Source organism: Loxodonta africana, chromosome 10, assembly GCF_030014295.1.
Source record: "Loxodonta africana isolate mLoxAfr1 chromosome 10, mLoxAfr1.hap2, whole genome shotgun sequence".
Taxonomy (NCBI): domain Eukaryota; kingdom Metazoa; phylum Chordata; class Mammalia; order Proboscidea; family Elephantidae; genus Loxodonta; species Loxodonta africana.
Genome location: NC_087351.1, coordinates 87,909,740 through 87,933,082, shown reverse-complemented (window position 1 = coordinate 87,933,082; position 23,343 = coordinate 87,909,740). Strand labels below are relative to the sequence as shown.

At 44.1% G+C, this 23,343-nt stretch overlaps 3 protein-coding genes across 22 annotated transcripts in view; 1 reads left to right on the top strand and 2 right to left on the bottom strand.

The window, feature by feature from the left end:
* TTLL5 (tubulin tyrosine ligase like 5) overlaps positions 1-6,605 on the bottom strand; it is a 333,448-nt gene extending 326,843 nt beyond the window's left edge. For 13 of the 16 annotated variants that reach the window (XM_010588760.3, XM_010588761.3, XM_064292769.1 and 10 more), the window contains exons 1-2: positions 6,330-6,605; positions 4,840-5,008 (exon numbers count right to left, since the gene is read on the bottom strand). In XM_010588760.3, the coding sequence (XP_010587062.1) occupies positions 4,840-4,913 (74 nt within the window). In that variant the 5' untranslated portion in view covers positions 4,914-5,008; positions 6,330-6,605. Of the gene's footprint in view, positions 1-4,839; positions 5,009-6,034; positions 6,288-6,329 lie in introns of those variants that run through there. The other 3 variants (XM_023546379.2, XM_023546380.2, XM_023546384.2) reach the window with 3 other exon arrangements.
* A 10-nt stretch (positions 6,606-6,615) lies between these two features.
* On the top strand, positions 6,616-17,287 carry ERG28 (ergosterol biosynthesis 28 homolog). Of its 3 annotated transcripts, none has more exons than XM_003408784.4 (5): positions 6,646-6,961; positions 10,406-10,565; positions 13,203-13,293; positions 16,293-16,411; positions 16,547-17,287. In XM_003408784.4, the coding sequence occupies exons 1-5, from the start codon at positions 6,815-6,817 to the stop codon at positions 16,624-16,626; spliced, it is 597 nt and encodes a 198-aa protein (XP_003408832.2). In that variant the 5' UTR covers positions 6,646-6,814; the 3' UTR covers positions 16,627-17,287. The 3 variants fall into 3 exon arrangements, with proteins under 3 accessions (XP_064148853.1, XP_003408832.2, XP_010587061.1); XM_010588759.2 differs by having other exon boundaries at positions 6,857-6,961; positions 10,402-10,565; XM_064292783.1 differs by lacking the exon at positions 16,547-17,287 and having other exon boundaries at positions 6,616-6,961; positions 13,203-13,297; positions 16,293-16,408.
* Positions 17,288-21,350: 4,063 nt separating this feature from the next.
* FLVCR2 (FLVCR choline and putative heme transporter 2) overlaps positions 21,351-23,343 on the bottom strand; it is a 62,190-nt gene continuing 60,197 nt past the window's right edge. For 2 of the 3 annotated variants that reach the window (XM_023546375.2, XM_023546374.2), the window contains one exon: positions 21,351-22,066. In XM_023546375.2, coding sequence (XP_023402143.1) covers positions 21,727-22,066 — 340 coding nt within the window. In that variant the 3' untranslated portion in view covers positions 21,351-21,726. The remainder of the gene's footprint in view (positions 22,067-23,343) is intronic. The other variant, XM_023546376.2, reaches the window with a different exon arrangement.

Below are 23,343 nucleotides of genomic sequence, written 5' to 3'. Positions count from 1 at the left end.
GGTATATATTAAGAAAAACCAACATTTTTAGGCATTAATGAACCAAGGGTTTGACCGATTAATGACAGAAGTGAACCAGTTGTATGGTGTACTTTATGGAAAGCCTAAGAATACTTCAGTTTTTAAGAAGCAATTTCACGAGGAGTATACTTCACTCACTGCTGGGCTCCAGCCTACATAGCTCAAAGGCAAAGATGTAATGCAGCTTTTGCATTCCCGCTTCTACGCGTTTATTCATACCATCTCCCTTGTTATGACTGCTTTCCTCACTTCTCTGTTTTCCTGAAACTCCACCTTTCCAGGCCCAGCTCCAGTCTCACCACCTACATGGAGCCTTCCCCAGCGCCTCGGCTCACAGTGCTTCCTTCCCTCTCTGAACTACTGTATCAGTCACTGTACAATCACTTGTTCATGATCTTTTTAACTGACATAAAGCCAGCTTTTATGATAGAAATTAAAGTGACCCTTTTTTTTTTAGCAACTAAAGAAACCAAAAAAAAAAAAACCAAACCCAGCACCATCGAGTAGGGCGACCCTATAGGAGAGTAGAACTGCCCCATAGAGTTTCCAAGGAGCCCCTGGCGGATTCAAACTGCCAGCCCTTTGGTTAACAGCTGTAGCACTTAACCACTACGGCACCAGGGTTTCCAACTAAAGAAAGCCTATATTAAATTTTTATATGAAAGTTTCCACATCTACATATAGACTTGTATTTAAGATCCCCAAGCAAAATATATAAAAAAAGATTCCTTTCCCTTTACTATTTTAAATAATGCCATGTAAAAGAGGGGCTGCCCAGTTTCTAGCCCTAAAGTTCAGGACTGCGAAGCATCAATACTTTAAGAGCTAACAGATGTCTATGGATATACACCTTTGAAACAAACCACCATCCTTAGATGATTCAGGGCCTTCTCAACCTTATGGGCAGTCCTTGTGGTATAGTGGTTAAGTGTTCCGCTGCTAACCAGAAAGTCGACAGTTCGAATCCATCAGCCGCTCCTTGGAAACCCTGTAGGGTAGTTCTACTCTGTTCTGTAGGGTCACCATGAGTCGGAATTGACTCAATGGCAACAGGTCTGCTTTTTTTTTTTTTTTTTTAAACCTTATGGGGCAGTTCTACTCTGTCCTATAGGATCGCTATGAGTTGGAACTAGCTCAATAGCAACATGTTTGGTTTTAGTTTTAGAACCTCTAACTGAAGAACTGATACATTTGAATTATGATGTTGGTGAAGAATGCTGAATATACCATGGACTGCCAGAATGAACAAATCTGTTGTGGAAGAAGTACAGCCAGAATGCTCCTTAGAAGCGAGGATGGCAAGGCTTTGTCTCACATACTTTGGACATGTTATCAGGAGGGACCAGGACCTGGAGAAGGATATCATACTTGGTAAAGTAGAAGGTCAGTGAAAAAGAGGAAGGCCCTGAACAAGATGGACTGACACAGTGGCTGCAACAATGGGCTAAAACAATTGTGAGGATGGCACAGTACTGGGCAGTATTTTGTTCTGTTGTACACGGGGTCACTATGAGTTGGAACTGACTCAATGGCACCTAACAACAACAACTTCTAAAACTTATCAACGTAAGCCTACTGATCCAGATGTAAATAGAATTGACTTAGGATTCCTAGTATTTAAAACAAGGGTCATATAGCAAAGATGTCACCTTGAAGAGTAAGGTACACCTGACCCAAACCATGGCGTTTTTAATTGCCTCATACGCATGTGAAAGCTGGACAATGAATAAGGGAACCAAAGAAGAATCCATGCCTTTGAATTATGGTGCTGATGAAGAATATTGAATATACTGTGGACTGCCAAAAGAATAAACCAATCTGTCTTGGACGAAGCACAGCCAGAATGCTTCTTAGAAGCAAGGATGACGAGACTTCGTCTCACATACTTTGGACATGTTATCAGGAGGCATCAATCCCTGGAGAAGAACATCACTTTGGTAAAGCAGAGGGTCAATAAAAAAGTGGAAAACCCTCAATGAGATGGATTGACACAGTGGCTACAACGACCAGCTCAAGGCTAACAACGATTATGAGGATGGTGCAGGAGTGGGCGGTGTTTCATTCTGTTGTACATAGGATTGCTATGAGTCAGAACCAGCTCAAGGGCACCTAACAACAACATAGACAAGACATGAGCTAATGGCACAAAAATTGAGTCAAAAACCAACTGTAGGCAACTAGGAAAGTTAGATGAGAAACTTAAGGGGCAGTGAGTTTGTGTTAATAGGGGAGGAACAACTCAGAAAAGGAAGGTGAGAATGGCTGCACAACTTGAAGAATGTAATCAATGTCACTGAATTGTACATGTGGAAACTGTTAAATTGGTGTATGTTCTGCTGTGTATATTTCCAACAACAAAAAATAGATTTTTTTTTAAAAAAAAATCAACAGTAGGAGTTTGAAAAGAAGAAGAGCAAAGGTCCCAGAGTTTGGGTAGTAGAGAAACGACATCTTTATTGTCACTAACTTCCAACAGAAATTTAGGATTTCTCAATTATGAATGCAGACAACAAACCACAGTAGTATTAGCCTTTTCTGTGCTTTTGAATTTCTGCGCTTCTGAAATTAGATATTTTTATATCATGTTACAGTTATTGCAGACATCTCAACATATTATTCACATTTAGCATTACTTCTAATTTATGTTAGTTATTAGACTCCCTACTAGACCACAAGTAACCACAGTCTTCCTGTCTAGACACCCGTGTGATGAGGCTGGACAGTGACTGGGCAATTTTCCCCCTAATAAGAATTCAGCCACTAAATGGTAACATCTCACTTTAGTGGCCCAGACATCTATGTTGCTTCCCACTATTCCCCACCTATAACTGTCAATCAAAGCCCACCCCACAGATTAATGATTTTATACAAACTAAGCAAAAACAGCCTTCAAGCTATTGTCTTCAGAAAATAAAATTTAACTTCCCATATTTTAAATGAATGATCTTGTTACTTAATATGTAAATAAAAAAGTACATATTACTGTATTACTAATTGACTTTTGAAAATATTTTGATAACTGCATTTAAATATAATTAGTATTCTTTGTAACGATACATACTTTAAGCACTTAAACATTACTCTGTTTCCGAGGGATCCGTGCCATAAAAAGGTTAAGATTCCCTGATTTAAGTGATCTAAGGCATAAATAAAGCCTTCCGTTATTCATTCAGTCAGTCAAGTACTTACTATAATATTAGGTTAAATCATTTGAAATTGCCAATATCTGAGTGTTTTTCCCTACCAAAACGGCAACTTCATGTAGTCTAATCTAACGCTTGTCAGGCCCAACCTCTAAGCCCCCTAATCAGACAGACAGCCAGGGAGTAAAAAAAAACCACCCCGGAAATGGAAAAGCTGATGCTCATGGAAGAAGTTAAAAAATTCAGGAAATGGGTTAAAAGGCAGCTCACAGAAAGAAAAAAGTCACAAAAAGGCAAAGGGTGCAGAGGGAATTACCCATTTAATTATCTTGAATGAGAATGATCCAAATATAGTGCCTAATCTCTGACTTTCTACAACTGAACAATGTTGAGAAGCCTTTCCCAAAAGTTTTATTAATGCTTCAGTAATTTTTTTCCAAATTACAGTAAATAATTGATCTTCCACCTTTTAATAAGAAGTCCAGCTGAAATTCAATACTGAAACCAGTAAGCATAATAATGCCTGACATTTGTATGGCACTTTATAATTTACAAAGTAATTCCACACAAATTACTCCATTTGATCCTAACCACATCCCTGCAAAATAGCCTTACCTCACAGCACATATCCAAGGACACTCAAGAGAATCTTAAAACTAATCTTAATTTTCAGCCAAAATCTCTCTTTATTCTCAGTGACAATAATGTTGAGAGGCAAAATAACAAAGTGCTTCAAAATCAAGAAAACTAGGCCTGAATCTCAATCTATTGCTTAGTTTTTACGTGTCCCTGCGAAGTTTCTTGATATTTGTGAGGCTGAGCTTAATAAAGTGGGAATAATAACTTCTTCAATTAAATTATACAGTATTTAAAGTCCTTACCCTCTATAACAGCTGTATTTATCACTACAATTCATTTTCATTATGAGGATCCAAAAATCAAGGAATTTGACTTTTACCTAAAAGAATTCAGGAAAGCAATGAGATTCAATAAACACAGTACAGGCAACAGGATCATAACAAGCTGCCCCACAGTTGTCCTGGTTCAGTTACCTGACCTTTCTATACTATCATCATTCTATCACTGCAAAGGCTTTTGAAAAAATTGGCATAACCAATGTCACAGAGTTTGGAGACCTACTTTTCTTTAAAATATAAAAATTTCAAAATCTCCTATGTTGGGAGCTTTGATCAAGAGCTCAACAAGAGCTATGACCTGTATTTTACAGCATCTATTTTTAAGGTCCCCAGGTGGCACAAACGGTTTGCACTCAACTGCTAACCTAGAGGTTGGCAGTTCGAATCAGTCCAGCTGTACAACGGAAGAAAAGGCCTGGTGATCTGCTTCCATTAAAATTACAGCCAATAAAACCCTAAGGAGCAGTTCTACTCTGTAACACATGGGGTCACCATTACACGGAATTGACTTCACAGCAACTAACAACAACAACATAGCTGATGTTTATTCATGAACCTAGAAACAGAACCTTATCTCAGGTCTGATAGCTGACACAGAACAAGTAAGATCTTGAATTTGATCTCAGATAGAAGCTAAAACTAGAGTCAAACAATACCAAAGGAAGAATATTGGAGAGAAGAGTATTCAAGTAAAAGACAATGCTATTTTCCATACTAAAGGCAAACAGAGGGTCAAAAGCAAGCTTGCTATTACTTACTCTTGGCTTACCACCTCCTCATCCTCCGAGGATGATGCTGTTTCCTCCAGGTCCCGGGCCATCACAACTGGCATTTCCTTTGGGGCTGGTCATGCAGTCAGCAGACGGGGGCCTCAGAGACCTTGCCTTGCAGATTCACTGGATCAAACAATTTGGGTGGCACAGATTCCTGCAAGAAAGTCAATTAACCTAAAACACTGTGCAGTTGTCTATTTATTGAATACTGCTGACTATCTTCCAAGTAACAAAAAAGAATCCATACCTAAATGGTGCTCAACCTTCAGAAGCTTACCTCCTATCACAGTGCCTCCCATATGTCACCAAAAACATGACTTTTGCAACATACTGTCTGTGCTCTATGTATATGAAAAGCTGTTATGAAGTTCCAGCTTCTCATTTTTTTTTTTTTTTGTTACATACTAAATCTAATATGCACCAGAAGGATAGACTTGCTTAACTTTTAGGGAAGTTTGAGGTAGGTGGTTAATTGCCTAAAATCTGACCTGGGTTAAAAATAAAAGCAAAAGTTCAAGGTTTAAGATCCTTACAAATATTTCTTTAGACTCTATGACAAGCACACAAGCAAAGTGCCCTCATGTTTCCAGTAAAACAAATTCAGCAACTGAACCAAAAGATTAATATATCCTCCTCAATCAAGAGTCATATAGATAGCTGGGGGGGGGGGCGATAAAGTCACTGCCCTTCTATTCTTAAAAATTGTTCTCCCTTACTAAAAATCACAAACTTTAAGCTGAGTCTCAAATAGATATTAACATGAAGATATTCCCAACACCTCTTTTTTAAATTACAATATTTTTCTTTAGGGAAAAAGTATTACATGTTCGTTATGGGGGCGGGGGGAACTGCAGGAGGGAATAAAAACTCCAGATACAGAAAACGAAAATGTTTAAATGACCATAATTCCATTACCCAGAGATAACCACCTGATGTCAACCGTGCCAAACGCTTTTTTTCTCTGCGGTCATATATACCCTAAGATTGTAAATGGGCGGGGGGGTGGTGGAAAAAACCGACCTGTACGAGGGACCCTACAGATCTTTAGCAGAATGGCCATTATCGAACAAACCCAAAGGCATTCTTGGGAAAATTCCCGAGGGGATTTCTCGATCTTTCCCAAAAAGTTGGTTACTTCTTTAAGTTAAACAAAACGTCCAAACGGGAAACGGATGCCAACCTTTCCTCGACTGCAGGACGATCTAAAGAGGATTAAGGACATTCGCCCAAGGAATGTCCGCGCCCTGTAGAGATCAGCCTCTCAGTCTCAACCCGGCTCACCCCAATCCCTGGCAAGTCCGCAGGTGCTCCCCCCAGAAGAGAAGAGGCGACTCTCCCGCAGCAATTCAGCCCGGCGAGCCCGGAAGCCAGCCGCTGCTCCCGGGCTTTTAGAGGGAAGTGCAGCCGACGGCGCCCGCCAAGACCCGGGAGCGCACCTCCCTCGGGGAGGAGAGCGCGCCGGCGCAGGCGTTTACCTGGCTCATCTTCCCATGGCTCGGGGCGGGCAGGCGGGGACAGCGCTCTGCGCCTACCTCCCTCCTCCTTCCCCTGCCCAGCTTCACCGCCGCCGCCGACGGCTGCTTCCCCCGTTACTACAACAACCAACAAGCAACCGCCCGCTTGGAGCCACTGCGCAGGCGCCCGCCACCCGGCGCTGAAGACCCTCCGCTTCGTCGCAGACAAATGTCGTCACCGCCGCTCAGCGCGGGCGCAGAGCCCTGGCGTCAGCGGCGCAGAAGAGGGGCTTGCCTTCTTTTTTTCGTTCTCTTTTACTCCGCCCCTACAGGTTTGGCTCCAAACTCTAAGCCCTTACGCCACTCTCAACAAAAGAATTCACTGAGTGAGCGGCGTTCCCCCAGTGAGGCTTGGACAGTGGCAACCGCCGATTGGCAGTAAAGGGGGTTAACACCCCCTCTCCTGCTCGGAGCAAAGCTGGCACAGCCAATCAAGGCGAGGACTGATGGAAAAGACCCAATCCTGGAGCCGGGCTGAGGGTGGGGGCGGGGACAAATGGCCCAGGTGGACTCCGGGCTGGAGCTGTCTTGGAGGAGCTTTTTTGCTGCTGCTACTGCTGCTGTTGTTGCTGCGCTGGGAGTCCGGTCGTCAGGTAATGAGATTATGGATGAGAGGGAGGATAAGGATGTAGGCATCTGTGTGGCATCTGTTTGAAAGGATCCCGAGAGTCTGGAAAAATGGGGGTGGGGTGAAAGGAAGATACCTGGGAGGCAGCCTTTTGGGGGGAAGAGAGCTCGAGAGACGAAGAGAAGGGGAAGCTATTAGGATGGAAAAGACTTCGTAGGTTCGGAGAACGAATGAATGGGTATACGAATAAGCGGCCACCACGAGCGAGGAACCTTCACTTTCTCATGTAATTCTCATAATAACCTTTGAGGTAGATATTTGTCTCTCCATTTAGCAGGTGAGGAAACTGAGGCTGAAAAGTGCAAATGACTTGCCCAGGGTCATACAACTACTAAAGGGTAGGACCAGGATAGGAACTCCTCCCTCCAGAGTCTAAGTTTTAACACCATACCTTTACTAGGGTGGAGCAGAATTTGGGAATAGACGTTAGATAGTCTGGGAGGCCCTAAAGCTTTAGGGCTATGGGCTTGAGGGGTTGATAGATCAGTTCAGAAGCGTGCCCAGGTTCTGCCCTCATCAGCTGTCTGTCCAGATTTCTGAGAGCTTCTGTGAAGTGGAAGGCATTTGCTCTCCTGAAAAGGGAGGCCTTCCGTGCAGCTTTACTGATCCTGGGAGGAGAGAACCTGAGTCTCCTGAGGGAGAGTGGGAAAATAAGGAGGATGGGGGGATCTTGGCCCGGGCTGTAACTGCCTGTAATGTGCCGTTGAGCCCTCTAAGTTGAGTCCTCTAAAGCTCTTTTTTTTTTTTTTTGGTCCCTCACACTGCCTTGGCCCGCTGCTAACTTTAATATCTGTCTCAACTGGGTTGTATAAGACCATGCTGAGTGACAAAGGAAGGCTAATAGTTTATTACCACTTCAGGCCCAAGAAGTTAACCTGTTGACAGATAAGCTTTGGGTCAAAAAACATGCAAATGGGAAGAGACAGTTTCATTATTAGATTCTTCATTCTTATGGGTTTGATTTAAATTAACGTAATTGTAATCACTACTCAGCAAGAATTGATAGAAGCTTTAAAAAAAAAAAAGAAGTATATAACCTCATTGTACTTTCTCTACAAGATGTAGAAAGATATGGATATGGTATGCTTGTCTTCCTCAAAAATGGGAACTTGATCAAAATATCCTCCAACAGTGAGACAGTATTGTGAAGTTGTTATTGTTAGGTGCCGTCAAGTTGATTCCGACTCATGGTGACCTTGTGTACAACAGAATGAAACGCTGCCTATTCCGGTGCCATCCTCACAATCCTTACTGTGCTTGAGCCCATCATTGCAGCCACTGTGTCAGTCCATTGTTTTGAGGGCCTCTTTCTTTTTCGCTGGCCCCCTACTTTACCAAGCATGATGTCCTTCTCCAGGGACTCATCCCTCCTGGTGACATGTCCAAAAAACATGAGACAAACTCTCACTGTCCTCACTTATAAGGAGTATGCTGGCTGTACTTCTTCCAAGACTTATTTGTTCGTTCTTTTGGCAGTCTGTAGTATATTCAGTATTCTTCGCCAACACCATAATTCAGAGGCAACAGTTCTTCGGCCTTCCTTATTCATTGTCCAGCTTTCACATGCATATGAGACGATTGAAAATACCATGGCTTGAGTAGATACACCTTAGTCTTCAAGGTGATATCTTTGCTTTGCAACACTTTAAAGAGGTCTTTTGCAGCACATTTGCCTAATGCAATGCGTACGTGGTTTGATTTCTTGACTGCCGCTTCCATGGGTGTTGATTGTGGATCCAAATAAAATGAAATCTTTGACAACTTAAATTTTTTCTCTGTTTATCATGATGTTGCTTATTGGTCCAGTTGTGAGGATTTTTGTTTTCCTTATGTTGAGGTGTAATCCATACTGAAGGCCGTAGTCTTTGATCTTCATCAGTAAATGCTTCAACTCCACTTCACTTTCAGCAAGCTAGGTTGTTTTATCTGCTTATCGCAGGTTGTTAATGAATCTTCCTCCGATCTTAATGCCACATTCTTCTTCATATAGTCCAGCTTCTCAGATTATTTGCTCAGCATACAGATTGAATTAAGTATGGGGAAAAAAATACAACACTGACAGACACCTTTCCTGATTTTAAACCACTCAGTAACCCCTTGTTCTGTTCGAATGACTGCCCCTTGGTCTATGTACAGGTTTGTCATGAGCACAATCAAGTATTCTGGAATTGCAAAGTAGAGCCTGACAAACCATAGTTTGTATCCCAACTCTGTCATATATTTGCTGTGCGACCTCAGGCAAATCACTTCTCTGTGTCAGTCCTCATCTGTAAAATGGAAATATTAATAATGCCTACCAACCTTGTTGTAAGGATTAAATGAAATAGATGTTAGGTGCTTGGCACAGTGCGTGGCACCTAACAAGTGGCCAGTAACGGTGAGCCATTATAATTTCTCTTGCAACCTGACATCAAGGTTGCTGTTGCCGTCTCCATAAAAATTTCTCCCTAGTTCTCAAGTTGCAGCACTTTATTTACTTTTGCCTTTTAGACTGTTCTAGTTTATGGAACACGGTGTACCTGGGAATCAGAGTGGAGAAAAACCTCAGGATGCAAATATTGACCTCACACCATAGGTTCCATTCAAATATTGTATAGGCTTGGGAGGATGTGTCATCGATAGCCAGGCAGATATCTGTTAGTGGGTTTATGATCACCTTTGAGCTACATACATTACAAAGGAATGACATGAAAAAACAAGCCAGAAGCAAATCTGTGGGGGACTGATTCCAGCCAAGAGAATGGGGCACTATTTTGGAAAAAGCGCTTAGACAGAGATAAGTACTGTACCGTTTATTGCCAGTTAGACTGTTCATTCATCACTATTTGTATGACTAAATACTGAGACCAATTTCTGTAGTAAGCCTTACACAGAAATCCACCTTATTACCTTATAAGGACACTTATTCACCTGCTTTTCTTCTCTCCCTTTCTTCTCTCCCTTTTTTTCTCTTGAGCTTGTCATTTCCACCCACTATATAATTTAGCCCTTATCAGTCTGGGGGAAACCCTGGTGGCATAGTGGTTAAGTGCTACGGCTGCTAACCAAAAGGTCAGCAGTTCAAATCCGCCAAGTGCTCCTTGGAAACTCTATAGGGCAGTTCTACTCTGTCCTATAGGGTTGCCATGAGTCGGGTTTGATTTGGTTTTTATCACTGTGGGTAAAGGTCAACACACTTTGGTTTAGGTGAATATTCCAAGGCAGCCTTCTGGCCCTGTGAAGAAAGAGTTGCTGGGTTTAGAAATGGGGTGGATGAGCCTAAGGGACTTGGAGAGGGTTAAGTGATTGACCAGTTGCTTAGTACAGCCCTCGCAAGTGGGGCACAGGTTAATCACGGAGCTGAGAGAGCTTATGCTTGAAGTAGACTGACCCTCTTGTCTCAAGTCCTCTGCCTTTGTTTCCAAGGCAGAAAGCCCTCTCAGAGTTGAAGAGAGTCATGAGCCGTTTCCTGAATGTGTTACGAAGCTGGCTGGTTATGGTGGCCATCATAGCCATGGGGAACACACTGCAGAGCTTCCGAGACCACACCTTTCTCTATGAAAAGCTCTACACTGGCAAGCCAGACCTCGGTAAGACGTCAAAGAACTGTGTCCTTTTGTGAGAGTAGCCAAACCAGGCTATACATCGCAATAACCTAGGAAATGTAAACAAACAAGAAGCACAGGTGTCATTTCCCCCTCCAGACTGAACCTTCACCCCGAGTGGGGCCAAAGAATCTATTTTTTTAAAACTTCCCAGGCAATTTTGATTCTGCCTAATCTAGCCTTTGGGAACCACTGGAGTAATAGACTTTGTGGATAGCACTTGACCCTTTTTCCCCCAAGCTGCTCTGATACCTTTTCATTCAGTTTACACCACCCTGGGCAATTTGTCTGTACCAAAAGTATTATAAGAGCAAGTAAGGAAATACAGTCACTTCGTGAAATTGTACCTCACTAAACCAAAATACCAAACCAAACCCATTGGCGTCAAGTTGATTCTGACTCCTAGCAAACTCATAGAACAGAGCAGAACTGCCCCATAGAGTTTCCAAGGAGCGGCTGGTGGGTTTGAACTGCTGACCTTTTGGTTAGCAGCCAGGCTCTTAACCACTGCACCCTTAGGGCCCTGATACCTCACTAGAAAGCCATAAAGAAGCTTTTCATATAATCTTTTCAGATAGCCCTCTTCAGAAATCAGGTTGTGGCATACATGGTTTATATTCCATGTTACAGATGAATAGCTACCGAGGTCACCCCAAACTGTGACATAGTCCCTGAGAAGATATCCCAAATCCCTGCCTCTAAGTTGATCCACCAAAATGAAGCTTCAGGAGAAGATCCATAGTGGGCTTTGCCGGCTCCTTAGTCTCTCTGCTGAGAGTGTTTTCAGATTTCAGCTTGAGCTGATGTGTGGGGTTATTGGACCTGCAGCATAGCTTTCCAGCAGCTAACAATTCTGTGTCACGTATATAGCTAACCTAGATTCAGGCTCTGACCTGGCCCATTTTTCTGCAACATCTGGGTGTAAAATGAAACTAAACAGGCTATGGCTCATTTTGAACAAAGCTCAAATACACTAGGGTACAGCACCTGGAAAAGTGAGCAGGACAATTCCCTTTTCTCATCCTCAAATGCTGCCCTAAGATCCTTCAGGAGCCCTGTACAGATTCACAGAATGTTAGAGGCACTTTGGTCTAGCCTTGGATTTTAAAAGTTGAGACAGAAAGCCCAGAGGTGCCGTGACTTGCCGAGGGGCGCAGAGCTGAGCAGGCGTGCGTGCCCATCCCAGGCGTGGGTACGCCCTTCCCCCTCGTGCTCCAGAGGCTGTCGTACTCTGCTAATCATAGCCGTACTCTGGAGCATCTAGAATTTCAGTCTGATTGTAGTTAGTTGCCATCGAGTGGATTCCAATTCCCGACGACCCCGTATCTGCAGAGTAGAAGTGCTCCATAGTGTTTTCAAGGCTGTGACCTTTTGGAAGCAGATGGCCAGGCCTGTCTTCCAGGGCACCTCTGGGTGGGAACCTGGTCAGGGTTGGTAAAATATACCTCTTCAGTATCTCACTAACTAGGGAAATGTCCTGTCTTTTCATTAGAAAAGATAAATTGGTTTATAAAGCGTATGGCCCTCAAGGGATAACAGCTAGAAGCTTGCTTGGCATATAGAATTTTTCTTACCTTACTATCACCTAAAGGTCTCCAGGGTTGTGTATTTGGCATAGCTGTTTGGTTTTCCAAAGGCTGGCAGGTCCCGAAAGTCCAAGTAAACAATAATAGACTTTTCAGTTGTCAGTCTTGTCCCTGGAAGTTTCTCTTGCGTGGGAGACCAGCAAAGGGAGGTATCTTTGCTTTTACTATTTTGGCATTCCTGAGCTGCTGGACACCTGAGATCATGGCTATACGATTAAATCATCCAGGCAGGGGGGTTCCAGAAAATATTTGTGCCTAATTTTTTTTTTTTTTTAGAGTCTACCTCAAAAGAGTATGATTTAATTGGTCTGATATGCAGGTCTTGGTAAATTTATGAAATTCCTTTGGTTTGATTCTAATAAATGACCAGGGTTAAGAACCACTGTTGTGGCAGAATATGACCCATACTTTCAGGATGAGATATTTAATACAGCAGTGTCAGAACCAGCCCACCAAGAGCAGCTGTCCCAGGCAGACACCAGAAAACCAGTGCTTTGTTCCACTGCTGTGTGTACAGGAAACCATTCTGGTATGGGCTTTGTTCAAATAATGTAGATCTGGATTCAGAAGACTTAGATCTCTTAAAGGCCAGATGTGGACATCTAGATTGGCCCCAGTGTCTCTGAGTTCTCTCCTTGATCAACCTTGAAAGTCTGCTGGCCTCCTAGGCATTTTCTATTGGGAGACTGACCTCTGTCATGAAGCAGACTGTCTGGGCTACACCAAAACCAGACTGGCTTCCAACAGCAGAGGGGAAAAACTACTAAATCCAGGACTCTTTGTCTAAGTGGGCTGTTTGTTGGGTTTCTACTTTTAGAACTCTTTCCCTAACTGCAGACATTTCAAGAGGAGCTGAGCAAATCTTATTCTGGCATTCTTTCCATTTCTTCTAGTTCCCATGTGTAGGATCAGAGCCTCCCAGCCACAGGTGTTCAGGCTCAGCTCCCCACCTGCCATGACCACGAATGAAGTAGGAAGAGCCTGGAGGGAACCCCGACGCTCCCCTTCTCATCACTTGCTTTTTTCTGCTACACAGTGAATGGCCTCCAAGCCCGGACCTTTGGGATCTGGACACTGCTGTCATCAGTGATCCGCTGCCTCTGTGCCATCGACATCCACAACAAGACGTATGTAAGGGAAGGAAGAGCTTTAGCATCCTCTTGTTGGAAAGTAGGCCCCGGGCATACCCACTGCCCCCTCCCCTTGGTGATCCATTAATCATTTTGAATATTAGCCTAGAGTGTGGATAATAGAAGGTACATAGGTTCCATTTCTTCCAGGCCTAGAAGACAGAATAGGCCTAACAGATCTACTTTAAAGTCTGAAGCATCTTTGAAACTTACATAGTGAACCGGCAATGTCATTATCCAGTGGCCTGACCATACCCCACTACCTGTTTACTAAAGAATCAGCCTTTATTCTACTAAAGAAGTAAAGCAGTATGACCTTTTTAGAGCAGCCACCCATGCATCTTTTTTTCTCACATTCCTCCTCAGGAAGCAGGAATGAAGAGAAATGATGATCCGTGAAAAAGGGGGACGCACGAGTAAAGTCTTGTATCCTCATGCAGAGTCAGTATTTGAGGATGAAAGAGAACCCAGGGCTCCTGTATTCTACCCTCTCCAGGGTACTCAGACTAGTGTGGAACAATCACAGGCAGTCATAGGCTCTGGCCTAGATAATTGTCTAGATACTGGCTCTGGCCACTGGAGGGGGCTCGTGCTTTCTTCACAACAGTGATCACCATAATTAAAGTTGAAACATTTGCTCAGGTCAGTGGGTGAAGCTATCGAAATGCCAGCTTCACACTAAAATGCGTATATTTTATCCAAGCTCTCGGCATCTGGGGAGGGGATGGCGTAATATTTATGGAGCTCCTCTTATACCAGGAGTTTCACCTACATGACCTTGATTAAGCCTCCGCATAGCAGCCCTGGGAGGTAGCATTATCTTTGCTCATTTTGCAGATCTGAAAACTGGAGCCCCAGCTAATTTAAACTGAGGAAGACTGACTCAAGTGGGATTTGAGGCAGGACCATTGGTCCTGCAATCTCTCCAACTTTATTTTAAAGTGTTTTTTTCTTTGAACTTGAAACAGTTTACTTGTCCTAGATTGACGTGTATTTTTGGAAGCAGTGTGGTGTCATGGAAATAGCCTGGGAACAAGAATGAAAACAAGAAAATGGGTTCTAGTCTCAGTTCTATCGGTAACTAGTTGTGTGGCACCAACTTTGTTATTTGCCTTCTCTACACCTATCATTTCTTCATCTCTAAAATGAGACTAGTATTTCTGTTCTAGCTCTCAGGGTGACTGGGAGGGAGGGGGGACTGAATGGTCATTTTAAAGAGCTTTGCTGTGATGAAGAATTGCTGATACATGTGAGGGGTGTATCTTTTGTTGTTTTGCTTTTGGAGTAAGCAAAGACAACTGAGATGTATCTGTACCCCTATTACCCATTCACTTTTCCCCTCTCCCAAGACAGCTGACTTCCGTGTTTCTAGCTCTCTCCTACCCTAGGACTTTGATCTGTGTACTTCTGATGTGCACTCTGATCCTACTCCCTCCCTAACTGGAAGCTCAAAATCAACACCCATGCGTACAGATTTACCAAGCGTATGAAAACGTGCGCCCAGCCCCTGGTCATCAAGTCAGTTCCGACTCATAGCTGCCCTATGGGACACTAGAACTGCCCCATAGGGTTTACTAGGCTGTGATCTTTACAGAAGCAGACTGCCACACCTTTCTCCCATAAGCAACTGGTGGGTTTGAACTGTCGACCTTTCAGTTAGCAGCCAAACGCCTAAACAACCGTGCCACCAGGGCTCCTTGAAAACATGCACAGGAATGACAAAAATCAAATTTAAGATATTGGTTACATCTAAGGAGGAGGGGTAGGGAATTGGATCAGGGTAGGATACAAAGGATGCTATAACTGTTCTCTGTATTTTATTAGAAAAAAGTATCTGAAACAAATATGGCCAAAATGTTGAGATGTGATAGAGCTGGGTATTGACTTCATAGAGGTTCATTGTATTATTCTATTGTCTGAATTTTTGTATATTTGAAATGTTTCATAATTTAAATTTTAAAAAAATTCATAGTTAACAAAAAAGATATCAGCAATCTGTCAAAGCTGAGGAACAAGTTTTCTTCCCATGAGGTTGTCTCCATGTCCTCCATCTGACCACCTTCCCAGACTAAGTCACAATATAACCAGCCGGTATTGTTGCAAGAGCATCTTAAAGCCCCAGAAGGTCCTTGCTGCGCCTTCCCTGTTCAGTCCCTTTCTTCTGTGACATCCATCATACGACCACTGACAAGCCCACAGCCAAGCACCTGCCAGGTGGGCTTTGGCTGCAGAGTCAGCCAGTTTGGAAAAGAAGCAAATGTAAGCGTGATTAATCCAAAATTGTCCACTGTATCTGAGATTGCCATAATCCAAACTCTGCTATGCTGTAACTGGGCTCTCCACCTTGCTAAGACTTGGAGATCTACCCTGGACACCTGGGTCACCCTCTCGGTTTAGCAGACTGACACCCTCAGTTTTGCCCTGTTGTTGTTAGTTGCCAAATGAATCGATTCCAATTCATGGTGACCCCACGTTTGCAGAATAGAACTGCACCACAGAGTTTTCAAGCTGTGACCTTTCGGAAGCAGATTGCCAGACCTGTCTTCTGAGGTGCCTCTGGGTGGGCTGGAACTGCCAACTGCTAGTCAAGTGTTTAACTGTTCCCCACCCAGGAACTCCTCAGTCTTGCCCTAAACCCAAACCAAACCAAACCCAGTGCCGTCGAGTCTATTCCGACTCATAGCAATCCTATGGGACAGAGTAGAACTGCCCCATAGAGTTTCCGAGGAGCGCCTGGCAGATTTGAACTGCAGACCCTTTGGTTAGCAGCCATAGCACTTAACCACTACGCCACCAGGGTTTCCAGGCTTGCCCTAGATGGGAATAAATTGATATGATCAAATAATCAGGTCTTTCTCAGGAACAAGTCTCCTTTTTCTTTAGCCATAGTCACTTCCTGGGCCTTATTTGTATGTATCAAATCTGATGGATACTTTTCCTGTTCTGGGCCGCACAAGGCGGAACTTCAGTTCCCATTTTTGTCTGCTCCCTTGCAGGCTCTACCACATCACACTCTGGACCTTCCTTCTTGCCCTGGGGCATTTCCTCTCTGAGTTGTTTGTATACGGAACAGCTGCTCCCACGATCGGTGTCCTGGCTCCCCTGATGGTGGCAAGTAAGCACATGCACCCTCCCCCCCCCGCCCCCCCACAGGAGCTTCCAGCACAAGGGCTGGTATGGGAGAGTGGCCATGCCAGAAGCAGAAGGTGCTGTGTTGACGTCGTCCACTAACCTTTTCACTGTATTTAAGGTTTCTCTATCTTGGGGATGCTGGTTGGCCTCCGGTACCTGGAAGTAGAACCAGTATCAAGACAGAAGAAGAGAAATTGAGGCCAACAGTACCGCCACCGAGACTTCGTCTTCCACGTTTTACTTTCTTCCTTTATTTTCTCTGCTCTTGAATTGCTTCTTTTCTGATCCATCATTAGCCCTTTTATCCACTTCTAGCCTTTTACTTTTTTTTTTTACATTTAAAAAAATTTTTAAATATAACATACACACAAAAAAGGTACGATATTTATGTACAATTAAAAAAAATTTTTTTTAAGTGGACCCTGTAACTCCAGGTCAGGAAATTGCCAGCACCTCAGAAGCCCATTGTGTGACCTTCCCCCACCCTTACATTTGCAACCTCTTCTAGGCCCCGTTTCCAGCCTTCTGCTTCTTCCCTTTTATTTTTGCCCCTTGATTTGCTTGTGTGGTGGGAACATGTGAACTGGGAAACCTAAAGCTGCTGCCCCTCCCAGAGCAGCTGCCTCTGAGGGCTGTTCAAGGGGTCGCCCACCCAGAGTAGCCTCCTCTCTGCTGCTGGACCCAAGGCTCTGCACCATCTGAGGAACAGGCAGCCCTTCCAAGAAGGGCTCCCCTGGGAGTGAGCAGACCCACGGCTCTCCTTATCTACAGGTGGATCAGGGTCAGAAGACTGTTTTTAGACCTTCTGGCCAGCTGTATTTGTGTAACAGATTTTGTAATAAATAGAAAAACCCTCTGATGAGTGCTTGTATTTTGACCTCCCCTAAGAAAAGAGCACCCCTGCTGCTTCTGAGCCCTAGGAGAATCTCAGCTTTCAGCTGATCAAGTGCACCATCGTGAGTACAACAGCTCGAGACCCAGGCAGATCTGGCTGCCTCCAGCTCCTTATTGTCACTTGCTCATTTCTCTTGTATTCTCAAAAGTCCTATCTTCCTCCTCTCTGCCCGCCTTCAAGATGCTGAGTTCACAACTGAACAGCCAGGGCCTTTTCATTTTCTTCTTGGGAAGAAACAGATTCTTATGAAAGCAGAGGCAGAGCGCAGAACCAGGCAGGATAGAAGAAACAGCTGTACATCCAGGAAAAGGCGATAACTAAGCCCCGAGGATAATGCAGAGCCAGCGGGTTGCCCTGCAAGCTCTACCCCGAGGGCCTCCACATTGGCTGAGCCCTCACACACAGCCTTCAGGCTCAAGGGCTTATTTGTCATTGCTGCAAATATTTACTGCACGTTCACTGTGTGCCGGGCACTTGGGATAGAGAAGTGAATGACACAAGCAACGTCACTGCTCCTGTGGACCTTAGAGTCAAGGAAACAGACAACCAACAAGTCACCACATGACAGAAAAACTTCCGATAGTGATAAGAACCCTAAAGAAAAGGTATTATGACCAAGATAGGGGTAGGTAATTTAGAGTGGGTCATCGGAAAGGCCTCACTGAGGAGGTGAGTGTGAGCTGAGACCTGAATGCCCAGAAAGGGTCAGCTATTGTAAGATAAGAGGCATGCACTTCAGGCAGAGGGAGCAGCAACTGAAGGTAGAAAGAATCTTGTTCAAAGAACAAATATAAGAGCAGTGTAACTACACAATGTGGTGCAGAGTTAGAAAATGAAAGGTAGGAGATAAGGTCAGAAAGGGAGGCTGGGGCCATGTAAGGCCATGGTAGGAAGCTTGGAGTTTATACTTAAATGCATTGGGAATTCTGCATCAGTTAAAGCTCTTCAAGTGAAAGGAACAAAATATACCTTAAGCTAGCTTGAGCAATAATGATAACATTGGCTCACATAACTGTAAAGTTAAAAGGATGGTAGGATTTAGGAATGGTTTGATCAGCACTCCAGCTCTAATTCTCTGCCAGTTCTTTTGCCTCTGTCCTCTATGTTGGCTTCATCCTCAGACTGGCTTCCCTCATGGTGCTAAAAGTGGTTGCAGCAATTCCAGGCCTCACAGCCCCATAACGCTAGATCTGGAAAATAAGTTCAGTGGTAGGAACTGTCTTTCCAACTATTGTTAAGGAGACAAGAATAGCAGTGACCTATGGAGAGCCAACATTTCAGCGCAGGTCCACCTTAGCCCACATAAGAAGAAATGTGATTGCAGATAAGGCAAAATCCCAAAGGCTATTCTTTGGTAGGTAAAGTATGTAGCAGACACTTGAAGTATTAGTTGTGTTCATAGCTCAGGCTTGGCTCCCTTCCCAGATGGTTTGAAGTAGAAGCATAATGTTGTCTCTGTCTTCTCTCCAGCTAAGAATTGCTAACAAATGTGGTGCCAGTATGCTACAGGCATGGTGCATCTCTTTCAGGAGGAAATGTATAGAAAGCTGATAGTAGCAACACAACCAAGTAACAGCTATAAGGCTAACATGATTGGGAAGGGAGGAGGGCAGTAACTAGGACAGTCTAGAAGAAAAACAGTAAAAGAAAACTGCAGATGCCAGGCTCAAGCTGTGGGACTTTGACCAGACCAAGCCAGTGTGTGGCTGGTGTGATTACAGAACAAACACTTCAGCCCACCTGTGAGGCAGAGCCGGAAACAACAGCGGGCTCTCGTTGGCAGCCACGTGCTGGTGAACCATCGATGTGTGTACACAGTATAGAAAGAGGTCAGGGCCACACATTGGGCGTGGAGTTGCAGTTCCCCGTGTAGGCAGAATAACTTTCACAACCTCATCTTTAAAAAAAAATCAGCCACCAGGGGACCATGGTCTCAGGGAACGTCTAGCTCAATTAGCATAACGTAGTTGATAAAGAAAATGCTTTACATTTTACCTTGATGAATAGTGTCTGGGTCTTAAAAGCTTGTGAGCAGCCATCTAAGATACTCCACTGGTCTCACCCCATCTGGGGCAAGGAAGACAGAAGAAAACCAAAGACACAAGGGAAAGATTACTCCAAAGGACTAATGGACCAAACTACCACACCTTCCTCCAGACAGAGTCCAACACAACTAGGTGGTGCCTGCCTACCACCACTGACTGCTCTGACAGGGATCACAAGACAGAATCACAGACAGAGCTGGAGAAAAGTGTAGAACAAAATTCTAACTCACAAAAAAAAGACGACTTACTGATGTAACACATTGGAGAAACCCCAAGAGTACGGCCCCCAGATACCCTTACAGCTCAGTAACGAAGTCACTCCTGAGTCATTCTTCAGCCCAAGATTAGACAGGCCCATAAAACAAAATGACTCTAAATGAGCACATCAGCCCAGGGGCAAGGACGAAAAGGCAGAAGGACAGGAAAGCTGCTATTGGAGGACCCAAGGTCAAGAAGGGGGGAGTGTTGACGTTGTAGGGTTGGCAACCAGTGGCAAAAAACTACATGCATTAATTGTTTAATGAGAACTAGTTTGTTCTGTAAATGTTCGTCTAAAGTACAATAAAAAACAAAATCACCCACCAGGACAGTAACATCTATGTAAACAGAGAAGCCTCTTCTATGAAAAGCCATGGGAGCTCCTCTTCTAGCCCTGGCCCTCCCAGCCCTCCCTCCAACCCTTTCCCACACCTTAGTCCTGGGAAATGTGTGATAATCTCATGGGGACTACCAAAAGCCATCTCTGACCCAACAGTGACAAGACAGACCACTTCAAGAATCTTTTATTGCCTTAAAATCTCTGACATTACAAATAGAAAATACAAATTACAACTTTAAAACAAAGTGGATTTGGTAAATATTTTATTAATAAGGGTTTGAAAAGTAAACACCATTCTCTTTATCAAAAAGTAAGTCACACCTCTCCACCTTTCTTCTACCCTTAACTCATTCCCCTCACCAAGAGTGTGAACTTTTATTACATACACAGAGTGTGTTCCCGATTCATTGCTCATGTCTACATACGTACACACAAATCTGGCTCTCCTCAGCGTCATTGGTCCAAGCACCCGAGCCCTGCAGCCAATGCACGATGTCCTGAGGGGCTGAGGCTGGGGCAGTGGCTGCAGCAAGAAGGCATAGTGGTCATGCTGGCAGCTGCTCAAGGCACTCACCCACCCTGTTACTCTCAGGAGAAATTACCAAAGCCTATGAGTAGAGCCAGACAGCCTGCAAGGCAGGAAAAGAGGTTAGCTTGAGTTGGTTTAAAGGGAATCCCTTTAAATTTAAAACATTTGATGAAGAATATTGGTAGGAGAGGGTTGGGTGTGCAAATACTGCCCCCATCCAGAGGTGGGATATACTTAATTCAAGCAGGCTCACAATTCCCATGTTAAGGGTCACCTTTTCTACTCTTTTTTCCTCTCATCTCTCAGAAGCAGCTTTGGATTTCTCAGGGTGGAATAAACCAAGATGAATCAATCAGTAAAGGTTAGAGTAAATTGGCTGGGGTTTTTCTCACTTAGGCTGAGGACCAAGTCTCCCAACTCGGTGGTCCAAATGAAAGCATCGGGGGTAACTCTATGACACGCACAGACGTCCCTGGCCAAGACTACTTTGTGAAGAAGAATCTCCCCATTCCCAAATCAAGCCACCAAAGTTCCCAGATAATGGGATTCCACAAACACACTCAGACGGTAGCCTCAGAACCATCACACACCTAGGCACTTGTCAGTTGTCAATGGAGTCAATTCCAAGTCATGGCAACCCTATGTGTGCAGAGTAAAACTGCTCCTTAGGGTTTTCAAGGCTGTGTGTGACCTTTCAGAAGCAGATTGCCAAGCCTGTCTTCTGAGGTGCCTCCGGGTGGGTTTGAATTGTTTGCCAACCTTTTGGCTAGTAGTTGAGTGCTTAACCATTTCCGCCACTTAGGAGCTCCCCTAGGCACTTAAAAAAAACAAATTCATTTCTTCTTTAAGGCCATGTCAAAGTTTTGTCAAGTTTATTGATGTTTGGTTTGATCAGCTCTTAGGAAAGAGGGTTTAGAGACAGACCCCAATATTAGGCCAAGAGAATCTAGGCCGAAGAGTTCCAAAGGAGTTGGTTTCAGGGTGCTTTCCCTCCCACAGAACTTTAGCAGTCTAATGACCCAGGAATGACTGTCAGCCACAGCAGCTGTCAGTCCTTAGAACTGGGCTTCCTGTGAGGGTCTTAAGACACTAGAAAAAGTTATATCCTGAATAAGCTTTCTTCCTGTGATAATTTTTCAGGCTTTTTCCATGACGGATGGAGCTGAAGAGGGAAGGCAAGGGACCAAGTCAGGATTTTGACTCCAATATTCACCACCAGCCTCTCTCAACATCAGTTCCCATAACTTAAAAGGGGGAGGGTGCGGGGACTGAATCTGCATTTGATGAAAGGGTACAGTTTTCCCAAACTAAACCATCCAAGCTCTTGAGGGGTTCCAGGAGGCACAGGCACCACTGTCCAAGCCACAAATATCCCAGCTGGTTCCCTCCAAAAGCTCCAAGTGAAGACCTTTGTACTGAAGTAAAAGCTGTGCTGAATAGCGAGGTTGTGGTGTTCTCGGTGTTCCCTGAATTGCCACCACCATGTTCTCTCAGAGATGCTCCTCAGATACAGTGACTGGCGTTTTGCTGGTGTTGCTCTCCTCCTCCTCCTCCTCCTCCTCCTGGGGTTTCTACAAGGAAAGACAAGCAGGCACCCCTTAGAGTCAAGAGGCACGGGACTCCATCCTGGCTGGAGTAACTGGCCCTCAGTGTCTCTCAACAGTAGGAAATATAAGAGCCAGAGGCCACTCAGTATTCTCAAGAAGGAATGAAGAACACGAAAGGAAGCAGCTGGCCCCTTGCTATAAATGCATTCCCCAAATACTCTACATACACAACATATACAACATTACAATGTCATTAATAAAAAAACAATAAAAGTCCAGCTTTCTGTGATGCCACTGTCACCACAAAACATCCCAGTCAGAACCACTGCTGCAGGCTCACTCTCAGGACTGAAACAACAAAGCCCATTCTCGCTCCCCATTCTGACAGCCTAGAACTGGCCTGGGCTAATCCAATAGCTGCCCAAAGTGCTAAATTGGCGCCTCCCTCGGAATTCCTCCATTTGGAGGTAGCCCCCAGGATGGGAAATATAATGTGCATAGATGCAACAAAGAGAACTTTTTTTAAGGAGGGTGCATAATTGCATGTTAAGGATTGAATTGTGTCCCCCAAAAACATGTGTTGTAGATCCTAACCTCTAACCCTGCAGTTATAATCCCATTTGGGAATGGATTGTCTTTGTTATGTTAATAAGACAGCATTAGTGTAGGGTGTATCTTAAGACAATCTCTTCTGAGATATAAAAGAGATTGAACAAGAGAGCAAAAGAGGCAGAGAGATGTGAAGCCACATGAAGATTGCCCAGGAACAGAAGCTCAAACAAATAAAGACCTTCCTCCAGAGCCGACATAGAGAAAGCCTTCTGTAAACCGAAAAAAAACCAAACCCACAGCTGTCAAGTCTATCCCGACTCATAGCGACCTATAGGACAGAGTAGAACTGCCCCATAGAGTTTCCAAGGAGCACCTGGTGGATTCAAACTGCCGACGTTTTGGTTAGCAGCTGTAGCTCTTAATCACTACACCACCAGGGTTTCCTCCCCTAGAGCCAACACATGAATTCAGACTTCTAGCCTCCTACACTGTGAGAAAATAAATTTCTGTTTGTTAAAACCACCCACTTGTGGTATTTTTGGGATAACAGCACTAGATAAGGAATGTATTGTTTGGTACTGAGAGTAGGGTGCTGCTCTAACAGACACCTACACTGTGGAGGCACTTTTGGAACTGGGTAATGGGTAGAGGCTGGAAGAGTTTTAAGGTGTCGCTATGAGTCAGAATTGACTCGATGGCAGTGGGTTGTTTTTTGTTTTCTTTTAACAGTAAAAGCCTAGATTGACTTG